The sequence below is a fragment of the Daktulosphaira vitifoliae genome, unplaced genomic scaffold (assembly GCF_025091365.1).
Source record: "Daktulosphaira vitifoliae isolate Bord-2020 unplaced genomic scaffold, ASM2509136v1 Scaffold_4, whole genome shotgun sequence".
Classification (NCBI taxonomy): Eukaryota; Metazoa; Arthropoda; class Insecta; order Hemiptera; family Phylloxeridae; genus Daktulosphaira; species Daktulosphaira vitifoliae.
Window position 1 is genome coordinate 33,154,360 of NW_026099575.1, and position 12,147 is coordinate 33,166,506.

The 12,147-nt window shown below is 27.6% G+C and overlaps 1 protein-coding gene across 2 annotated transcripts in view; it reads right to left on the reverse strand.

Moving 5' to 3' along the window:
- Positions 1–367: 367 nt before the first annotated feature.
- The window catches only part of LOC126904503 (5-hydroxytryptamine receptor-like), a 123,464-nt gene continuing 111,684 nt past the window's right edge, over positions 368–12,147 (reverse strand). For both annotated transcript variants that reach the window (XM_050683588.1, XM_050683589.1), the window contains 3 exons: positions 10,381–10,490; positions 4,974–5,300; positions 368–3,726 (listed from right to left, as the gene is read on the reverse strand). In XM_050683588.1, the coding sequence (XP_050539545.1) occupies positions 3,078–3,726; positions 4,974–5,300; positions 10,381–10,490 (1,086 nt within the window). In that variant the 3' untranslated portion in view covers positions 368–3,077. The remainder of the gene's footprint in view (positions 3,727–4,973; positions 5,301–10,380; positions 10,491–12,147) is intronic.

Genomic DNA, 12,147 nt, shown 5'->3' on the forward strand with positions numbered 1-12,147 from the left:
TATAATTGGAATTCATATTTTTTAAAAAAAAATACCTTTTATATGGACACCAAAAATTTCTACTAGATTAATTTAAGTTAAAAATAATGATTTTTTTTTTTAATAAAGGCTTATAACTTAAATGAGTTTAATATTAAAACTTATAAATTGTAACATCACTTTTTTTTTAACTAACTAAAGGATAATACAAGTTGAAAAAAAATATTAACTTACCAAACCTTAGAGAACAGTTAATGAAGCAGAAAAGAAAACAATTTTATCTATCATTTTTAATAACTAATTTTTTATTCAAATCATACATAGTTGGTAATTTGTCGAAGTATTTTAATATATTTAAGTAATAATTTGATATAATTTACAAACAATAAATTAAATAGTTCAATTAAAGATGAATAAACTTTAATGATAAACTTAGAGTTAAGTAACAACAATTAAACATAATAATTAAGCTGTTTTGTATGAAATATGTTAAAGCCACTAATAAATAGTTTTGAACAAAGTATTATAGTTTAACATGTATGTTATCAATTAAATAACTACCGAAATATCTTATTGAAAAAGTTTTGAAACTAATTTGAAAAAATAAAACATTTGGCACGAAATTATTATTTTTATAAATGTAAAAAGTCTTAAATTTATCTGATGATTAATATAAATTAAATATAAGTGGAAAATTTTTTTTTTTTATTTAAAGAAAGTAAGACTAGTGATGGCGCAATAATGTTTTAATTATTGCAGTTGTACAATTATAAGGGATGATAATCTTCTTAGGGGTGTTATATTTTTAGTGAGTTTTATGAAACATAAAAATATATTTCTGAACTTTTCCCAAGTCTATTATCTGGTGAAATATCAGCTTATTTGATGTGTTTTAATTCTTACTTTAAAAATTAAAGAGTTTGGATCACCAATGAGTAACACTTTAGTATAAATACAATCGCAAATTAATTCTTCCAAAATAATTAATTTATTAAGTGATAAACTACTGTAATAACAAATATATTGGTAATTAAAAGTAAGATCTGAGCAATTTGAGTATTATTGTAACATCGTTAATATTTTCACCATCCAAAATGTCAATTTACAATCAGGCCCAGGAACCGAAATGATTTTGGTTTTTTGAACATTTTTATTATATCTAATAAAAGTTAGTTGATCTATATCGAATTTATTTGATAAATTTTAAGTTTAATAATTATGAAAGACTAAAATATTATGAAATCGCATTTAAAACATTTTACCAACCTTGAAATTTTAATTTTAATTTCGTTTTCCAAACTTTTTTAAAGTCAAAATTTAAATTATATTAAGTTTTTTAATATTGATTTATAATATTTTTAGTTCTGTACTCAATTTTCAATATGTACTAAAAAAATTCAATATAGTAAAACTAACTTACTAAAAGAAAAATTGCCAAAAACCGAAATTATTTCAATTTATCCTGTTTATGATTCATAAATAATTATATGTTTAGTCTTAAAATTTAGTCATTAGAATAGTATACAGAGTGGAATAGATCTAACTGACAACTTATATAACATATAACCTACATAATATTTTATACTTCTCTTTTTTAATATTTCAATTTTTACAATATAGAACTATATTTAAAGTATGATTTATGTTATTTTTCACAATTACAAAAAATATTTTAGAAATTATTTTTTTTATTAAAATTTTTTTCAAGATTTGATAATGGCCATTTTATAGATGAGTTTAAAGAAAAATTTTGATACCAAAAACTCTTATTTTAATTCAGTAGTTACGTTTATACAGCATTTTAAAATTTGTTAAACTTTGATTTTTGTTACAATTTTCCTATGATATCAAATGTTAGTCCATATTATGTAAAGTACAAAAGTGAACAATTATTATGTTATTTACTGGTAACAGTACGCGATTTCTTTTTAAAAAGAAAAATGGAAAATGACATAAAACATATTTTAAATATAGTTCCATATTGTAAAAATTGATTGAAAAAAAATATATAGAATGTTATGTAGATCATAAGTTATATGAGTTGTCAGTTAGATCTATTCCACCTGTATATACATAAATAATTAATATATATTTAATAAAAAATTGAAGCTATCAATAGCGTTAGTGTTAATTGCCTTATTACAATATTATATTTAAATTATACACATATTATTACACAAACATTGTCTTATATGTCTTTCACAATGTATTGATAACTATAATGTGTGAGATATAATGTTTAACAACAATAAATCTCACATACAACAGATTTTAAACGATTATAACAGTATAATAAAAATCCCAATAATTATAATAGTAATTTTATTAACAACTTATTAACGAATTAACTGAGCCGAAAAAACTCAATTCTTCCACCCCCTTTTACGAGAAAAAGAAAGCTCTGTACAATTTTACTATCAGTATAGTAATGCAAATTATTATTGTTTAAAGCATTTTATACCATTCAATTTGGCTTGTCGCCAAAACGTTGCTCCGACGTGCTCATTTCAAGTGTTAATGCTTCATTCAATAGGTACCCATAACACTACGAACCCTCCTGGGTCCTCACTATACCAACTTAATAGTATTATGCTGAGTTGTTCAATACTTTTGCAATGCTCTTTTTTTAATACTTAAAAGAACTCTAGCGTTGCTGTTCAAATTCGTTCGTAAATCAAAGAAATATATTATCTCAATAAATGTTTTATCAGCGTGTAGACGACGTTTTATAAAAGTAGATAATTATAAGCTGAGGTCAAATAGCTCGATAAGAGCACAATAAAACATTGACCGAAATTAAACGGCAACCACGAACGGAAACTTTTTGACAACACCCAAAAACCTTTGCAGTATCCGATGTTTACCTATGGAAAGCCAGACCTTACCATAAGTTTGCTCACGCCTAATTACATAACAATCATTAAATTAATACTTAGAAGAAACATGCACACAACAACACACAAACACACACACAACACGTGTATACTATAATGATATAACACGTCCAGTGTACACACTTTATACATAAAATGTTTCGTTAATCAACAAACATGTACAGTTGGGTAAAGTGGAGTCATTGGCCTCGATTTGATGTGTTATTATCTTCTGTACGTCGTGCCGCATATCATTTTGGTGAACGCCAATCGAAATTCGGGACTGAACACTGTGTAGATGATTGGATTCAACGTTGAGTTAAAGTAACCAAGCCACAAAAAGAAACTGGACACGTACTTGTTAATGTGGCAGTGTTGGCATAGGGGCATGACTAGCGCCATGATGAAGAACGGCAGCCAGCAAACGACAAAGGCTCCAGTGATAATCGCCAGGGTTTTGGCCGCCTTCCGTTCCCGTTTAGCTTCCAGTGACTCTTTTTTCTCCCGTTTTGGCTTCACGCGAGGTGCAGCCAGGCTCATTCGATTCACGTTCATTTCAATGACTGTGTGCCGTATCGGAACGCTATCCGTTATTGTTGGCCCATCGTCTTCAACGGTCGTTACTGCAGCACAGTTATCGTGATTCGTCGATATCGTGAAGGCCGTTGTTTTATCTTCACCGCCGCACTTTGTCTGACCATCCTGAGACGATTCCGGCATGGAACAGCTCGAGTGTCCATCTATTAGACCGATACTCGAACAAACAGCAGTTTCTTCAACTTCTTTTTTCTTTTTTATTCTTAAGAACACTGCCTTTCTAAAAAATCCGTATTTTTTTGGTTCTGTCGATGTTTCATCTGCCGGTTTTTTTAATCTAAAACAAATTATAAATAGCGAGTACTTATTTCATCAGTAATTTTTCAATATTAATTATTTTCATAATACAATGCAAAAAAAAAAAACAGAGTGAGCATTTTTTCAAAATAATGTAGTTACTCTTTATTGTGAATGTCGGAGGAAAAAGTGAATTCCAAGTAATGTTTTTTTCGAAAAACTAACATTTTCCGGTGCAATGTTAGTTTGCTGATATCCGCAATTCAAATATTCGGGTTGCATTGGAAATATTTGCCTTGTTTGTAAAGTACCTATTGTGGATCTTAATGGAAAAAATATAACGAATTTATAACGGTGTCCAAAAATACTTTAGTTATAGAAATCCTCAGTGTCAGGATAAACCCAAAAACTGACACCATGTGTGTAAGTCAAGCCCAGTAAGTCGTTAGCGGCAATAAAACTAACAGAAAACCGACCAAATCGCTGACCACGATATCCATTATAGGGTTGAAACCGTATCGATTTCATCGTTAGAAACTTAGGACTGTCTGCTCAACTACCTAAAGTATTATCACACATACCCCACAGACATAATATCTAGTTTAAGAATAGTTACAATGGTCTATTTAGACCATTATAACTTATCATATCTTTAGGATATGAGATTCAAAGTTTTTATTTTTCATAAAAACTTTTTGTTAAATTTTTCCTGACATTTTCTTCGAATTTTTAAATTTAAACTTAAGGATACTCATATTTTACATACTTTAAGGGGATCTTATGGTATTAGGTAAAATGTCAATTTTATATTCTACCATTTTCATCAATAAATTTCAGTACTTCTTATATGTAAGGTAAAGATATCATTTAAGTGCTTTTGGTTCTATAGTTTAATCAAAAGCAAATAGTGTTTGAAACGATTTTTCGACTAATTAATTTTTATCATTATGGCTTTTGTGCTTTTAAGTTCTTTACTAATTGAACTTTAAAGGAAATATTAGTTCATGCGTTAAAGTATTTCAATTAACAAAGGCAATCAAAATCGACACATCGAGTGAACCTAAGAACACCTGGGCTATGGCTAATAATTTATGGCAACACTATTTTAATCCTCTCAGTATTAGTGGTATTTGTAAATGAGCATTCAAAATGAAGATTTGAATAATCATTATTAACAGAAGCATCTTTCTCCAAACAGTTGATTGATAATTTTTTTATTAAACTTAATTGTTCTTAAAAAATAAATAACATTTAACTCTATTTAAATTTTTTTTTATATTTACTAACTTAGAATGTTCCAGCATTGCATTTCGTTGCGCTCGACGACGTCTTATTCTTCTTCTAGCTATTTTAAAAATTTTCCAATACAGAAACAATATGACAAGAAGAGGAACATAAAACGTAGAACACGTGGCAAATATCTGATATCCAATATCTTGACTAACCATACATTGTTGTTGAATATTAATACGATCCAAGTAGTCTGGATCCTTCCAGCCAAATTGTGGAGCTAAAGATACAATTAAAGCCACAGACCACACCACTACAATCATGCCAACAATTCGACGGCCATTTCTTGTATGAATGTAATCTACGTTGGTCACAGCCCAGTATCTGTAAGTAAAATAGTATAAAGTATAATTTTTAAGTTTCACTGGTTAAGTTAAACAAAAACAAATTTTGTATTGTGACAATATCACTTAAGTTAAATGAAATAAAGTAGAAAAAGTACCCCAAGAAAATTTACGTGAAAGTTTTTTTTTTAAATGTTAACAAAGAAGAATAAATCATTTTACATTTCTATATTTGGTTCGTTTCTGTTGGGATATGTATTATAAAAATTGTGTTCACATAAATTATGATAGGCCTATAAAGTTATTTTTAAAAAAATATACCTTTTAGAGTAGATTACTATATAACTAATTTTGTCACACCTTATTTTTCCATAAAAAAAATTACATCATGTTTACTACTATGTATTTTCACAGTGATCTATATCTCTGTCAATATTTTTACCACATCTTTTTAAATTCTATGTTTGTGTTATTACAAAAACAATATTTAAAAACTAAATTATTATTTAAACTGTCGCTTTAGTTGTTCGCAAATAGAGCAACAAGTAAATTTGAAATAAAATATTCAATTATAAATTTTTTAATTTTAAAAAATAAAAAATTATAATGTTTATATTTTCAGATAATTTATTAAAGTACATTAAAGAATATCCTGTTTAAATTTTAAACTGTATATCACATGAAATTCTCTATGCTTATGCTGTTTGATGTATATCCAAAAATTAATAATATTAACGCAAATATTTATAAAAATTAATTATACGAATTAAAAAAAGGGCTTGAATATGTGAAAAACACATATAAGCCAATAGTATAGTAATGCTTTGTAGTGATAAATTTTTTTCATGTCAATTAAATATATACAATAAAGGATGGCAGCTCAATTATTAACTTAAAGTATATAAAAATTCAACAAATAAAAATTATGCCAAAATAATGGATGCCACACAATAAGTTTATAATTTTTGTTTTTACTACTATAATTTTTTTTATACTATTGTTTTAATTGTTATGCAGTTTAAATAGAATTCGTTTTTAGTCAGAATAATAAGTATTGTATTTTACATAATTAAATGATGAACAATACAATTAAAAAAAAAAAGAACTTTTTTTTTTATTTTATGTATGTTNAAAAAAAAAAAGAACTTTTTTTTTTATTTTATGTATGTTTTTAGCTGTTAGATTTAAACGAATAGTGAACATATTAATACTGGATACAAGTCAGATTTAGTCGGTACATTTACAGATGAACTTCCTTGTACAAAAATGTTATTTTTCTTCAAGTTTCAGCTCATAGAATATTATGTTGACCTCTATGTATTTCCTACAAAGAACAAATAAAATAATATTTGAAAAATGTATATTTAGCACACGAGATGAATTTCCTCAAAACATACAGAATGTCCACTACATCTATCCATTGAAAATATTATCTCGTCACTAAGCTACCTTGCTAATCGCCTTTGCAATCAACATAAAGTTCTTATATATTTTTTTCTTCTGTGTATCTATTTGAGGCGCTTTTATAGAACATTTCTTGTTTATTATTACTGTTCTTTTGTACAATATTCTAATAATAGTAGATACCATTGTTCATTGTTTCTATCTCCATTTTAATTTTTTTTTTTATTATTATTCACTCAAACTATTATTCAGTAATACAGGTAACACGATTCATGGACTATTGTTAAACTAATATTTACAACAGAATAAGTTTAATGAAACCTTTATTACATTTTGAGTACAACATTCGAGTTAACAAACAAAATATACTGAATAGATAAGGATTAAATAAAAATTCAGTTCTACTTTTTTTTTCAGCGTATAATTTATCTATGTTTTCTAAGAGATTAAGATTTTGAGATACCCAAGTAAAACGTTAACTAACACATTTTCATAATATATATATATATATATATCACATAAAAAGCGCTATTAGTTGTTGTTTAGTGGCTAAAATTCAAGTTAAAAAAAGTTGCAATCGTTATTTTTAACATTAAGAAAAAAAAACAGGAATTTCAATTTAACTGAATTGCTGACTATTTGTATTTATAAGTTTTAAGATCTTATCTAATTTTCTTTAAAATTGTTCAGTTGTTTATTAAGACCTATTTTATATGGTACACGTTACTGCGTGTGTTCAATTATTCCATGGAAATAATTATACGGTATAAAGTTTGTACCTACATTTATAATCTGATTAGTTTAAAGTCAGAGTATCAACTACATTGAGTATAAGCGTCATATTTAATTTAGTTGTGAGCATCGGCCCGTATTTGCAAGAAAGATTTTAGATTAAGTTTGCTAGAACTACTGAAAAGAAACTGGAATTCAGCATAATTTTCCAAAAAAAGGTTCTACTTTTTTTAAAATCATAAATATTTATTTGAATAATATATAGATTTATTAAAATTAGACGTGATATTCTCCATTTGCCTCGATTAAAAATGGATGCTTATATACTCAATATTTTTATAAACATTTTTTTGGAAGCCAAAGGCAAGTAGTACGTGATCAACAAATACGTTCCCGGTGTGTTTATAATTTGTTCGTCCATTATTATTAGAGAGTCACTTTTAAAAAACTAAAAGTACCCACACCACCGGTTGCACGTTCGTTTTAAAAAGTGAATCGGGTGTATTGTAATTCATTGAATAATAAATAATCTATACTGCCATTTAAAGCAGAACTAATTATTATCCCTTACAATGGCCACGGTTGACGTTAATAATTTATTTCTCAGCAGTTTCCTTTTTTTTTCCCTGAAGAAAAGTTTTTTCGTCCGTTCGTGAACGAATTTTACGGTAGAATAAATTGAATACGTTTTATAATACTATTATTATTATTATTGAAAATTTGATTTATTTCATTTTCACGGAAATTATTCAAAAAAAAAAAAACAATGTTATGAATAATATTAACCTCATGTACCAATCACATACATATATTTATTATATTATAATAATATATTATTACGAAATTTATTGTATAGGGTGTAATTGAAAACAGCAACGATAATGCGACTTTAATATATTTCAATATAAACATTTTGATGAATTACTGAGACGAACGGTCTAATGTATTTTATAAATGCAATTGGAATATTGCTAAACATTCAAAGATCGTGTGAAACGTCAAACAAAATGTAATTTCTATAATGATTTAGTCGACCGCATCTATTGAGCGTTATTCGTTAATGTGCTTTATACATGTAGTGTAATGATTTTACTTGCGTGCCGTATGTATTGATGTGTCATAAACGTCTATTGGATATAAAAATGTAATTTTTACAGCCATGTTACTAAGAAGAAAGAAAATTTATACTTTTTATGTTTTTTATTTTTTTCATTTTTTAATATTGAAGCTTCGCTAAGGACTTAGGTTCGTGTTTAAAAATACATTAGGCTCATCTTATAAAGGCGTATCATGTGCGCATTATGTTTTCTGTTATTATTTATTTTTATCACTATGAGATCATAATAAAATTGCTAGACTAACATTACGAGGACATTTTTCAAATGCGCAGTAGATATCACTTAAAAAAAAAAAGTGATTAAAATTAAATGGAAAAATACAACGAGATCAAGCTGAGTGCATATTTTAATAAAGTACATTCCAAAGCAGTAAAAATATAGATTTTCAATTAATCTTTTCTTCAAAATGGAGAAAAAAGTAAACGAATTTTGCCATGGAAAACTATTTTACATAATAATTATTTACAGTCTTGCTGCGCTTCGTTACTCTTGGACTTTATTTTTAATAATGTTATGGATAGAACAGCGAAAAAAAAATTAAAAACATTTTCTGTAAATACAGTCACTGGGTGAGGGTAAAAGAGTACAAGAATTGCCACTAAAGTTGAAATTTAAATCAAATTGATGTTACAGTTTTGCGCCAATAATAAAACCATTATAGTCAATGAAAAGGCTCAGTAGCAGTAAATATTATTATGAATAAATTTCAATAGTCTTATTTATAAATACAAGAGGTATATTTTTACATATTTTATTAATAATTCTACAGATATTGAATTTGTCGCGTTTCAATAAAATTAATATTTGTCAAACAATAAACTATTTACTTAATCATTTATGACCGACATAAAGTATACGGAAGCTTCCCCTAATCAACTTTTGACGGATATTCTTTTTAAGAGAACCTCTATTAGTAAAATTTTTCTTTTAAATGTCAATCTACACATTTTCTATCGTTAATTATCACTTAAATAATGGGTATGGCTTCGATTTGACGGCGTAGGGTATAATAAAATAGCAAGAGGAGAAGGCTTCTCCTTTCTATTAAAAAACCAAGTTAAGTAAATGACTTTTTTATGATTTTCGCTTAAAGAACATTCTACTTTAATATTATGTAAACTAACTTAGCCTTATCAGAGTTTAGTGTTCATTATCTTTTGTCTATCCTTTATACCCTTAGAAACTCATAATTGGAAATTCACAAGTCGGCAGATATTGTATATTATTATCTTGGTGTAAATGAAACAATAGCCAATGGGTCTATTCATAAATTTATAAACTACTGCAAATTATTACCACCGGACTGTTCATAATGATTTAGTGTAATCATATTTATTGTTTATACGCAAGAGAAACGCTCGAGTTATTTAAATAATATAATCTGGATTGGTAAATGCACCATAGACAGTTACTAGCTGCCCCATTGTTTATACGAGCACAGTGGCACGCGAGTAAAATACATTGAAGGACCAGGTTAACAAGTTTGCATAAAAACCCCTTTGAGAATATTGCAAAACGGTTTAGTAAAATATTCAAGTTTTTAAATTGAATGAAATAATAATTTTGAATTTTAATGTAACGCGCCCATAAGCGAGCACTGTGAATTGTCATTGTTTCCTATAATATTTTATAATATATTCCCAAAATTATAATAATTCCCGTTAAAGTAAACATAATCACCCATGTTAAGAAAAACAAAATAGAAAATAATCGTTGTCAATGAAACAAGAGTAAGTACTAGCAGTTTTGTTTTTACATGTACGAAATTCGTTTCACAGGCGGTTTTCGGGTTAATACCCTTCGACGTGAAGCTAAAAGAAAATCCGTTTTTAACAAGGTTGTCATATTAAAAAACGTGCAACTTACCTATCAACTGCTATTGCAACGAGATGGAGTATTGAAGCTGTACAACATAATACGTCACTCGAGGTCCACATGTCGCAAAGTTCAGGACCTAAAATCCATCCTCTGCTTATCTGTAAAAAAAAAAAACCATTTTATTACGACTTGATCATTCATAGTAGACTTAAATGACAACATTGATATCGTCTGAATCATCATGTTTCGAAGTTCATTGTTTTTAAAATTTTGAACTTTGAAGTAGCTTAAGCCTAAAGTTTCAGGCATACGATGACTTTCTAATTCAAAATGAAATAATGACCGAGAATTCTATGTCCTTTGTCATTTGCCTATCGGTTTCACTCATTAATTAAAGTGTTTTCTATACTTCTTTGGTTTGACAAATACCGTAAAGCTTATTCCGTAGGAATTTATGTCAACAAGAAAGGGTTGAATAAAGAGGATAAAATGTGTTCCGATCGTATTTTTGACTCAACTTTTAGACATTAAATTGTTCAACAACAAAATACCATGATCAACAAAAGAGAGACCAAATATCAAAGTCGAAGACGAAGTGTCTGTACGTTAAGCGCTTTGATTTGGCGCGTAAACACGACTAAACGGTATAAAGGTTTTAAAACAATTCCTATCTCAGTCAAAGCAGTTCAGAACGTCGGGCAAACAATGAATGATCGATTAGACTTTTCAAGTGTTTCTGCTTTGTTTGCCTCAAAAACCATTTTTTATTTGAATATAACGATGTTTGTACCACCGTCTGTGCTCGGAAGGTTTCAATAATATGTGGTAGCGTGGGGCTATACATATAAAAACAATATTAACAGCTAGGGTATATATAGCTGGAGTATAACGTATTATAATAAATATTAACACAGCCGTGCAAATGCTTGAAACAGAATATACCGTTTATGGAAATTTCCATGTCTTGGAGAAAAAATACCTATACTGAACGTATCCAACGGGACACTATGTAAATATGGTCAGGGGTAGGAAAAATGCCTAGTATCGATCGAACGGTAGTAGTTTCAATGCCAAAAAATTAACTTACAGACTCGTGGCGCATTTTTAGAAACATTATTATTATTAAATGACAATAAAGTTACAAACATTAATACTAGAAGAACTGAAATTAAAAGTTTTTCAATATCGCCATCGCTTTAGCTGAAATTAAAAAAGTTATGATATTGACATTACTCTCAATAATAGTATGTGGAGAATGTTACGCGTTATTTATATCATTATACAGGGTGATTCTTAAACTATGGCTTACACACTATCTTTAAAAGTATAAAATATAAAAAAAATGTTTGTCCTAGAAGTTAATAATATCCTAAGTTTCATGATTTTCGAAAAAAAATAAAAAATGGTCTTCTCCCTTTTTCTTTTTTAAAATTTTGTCAACTTTTGTTTTTTTTAATGGAAACATATATATTTTACCCAGCTTACAAATCAGATAATGATACATTTAAGTAAATAACCGGTTGGGAACGACTTTTGTTCATGTATTTTAAAATAAGGGTGGGAGGAGTAGTGTAATTCATATATTTCCAGAGATTAAAATAAATTTATTCGCGCTTCATTTCCAATCTTTATATTATAGTGTTAATAACTTACAAAATACTAATGTAAAAGTCGTAAGCAACCGACAATTTTCTTATTTTTAATTTGGTTGTACATATGTTACTATTTAAGAATTAAATACAGTTGATAACTTTTCAAGGGAGAGGAAAGGGATAGAACAAAGTTTTTTCATCATAGAATATAGATACTATTAAC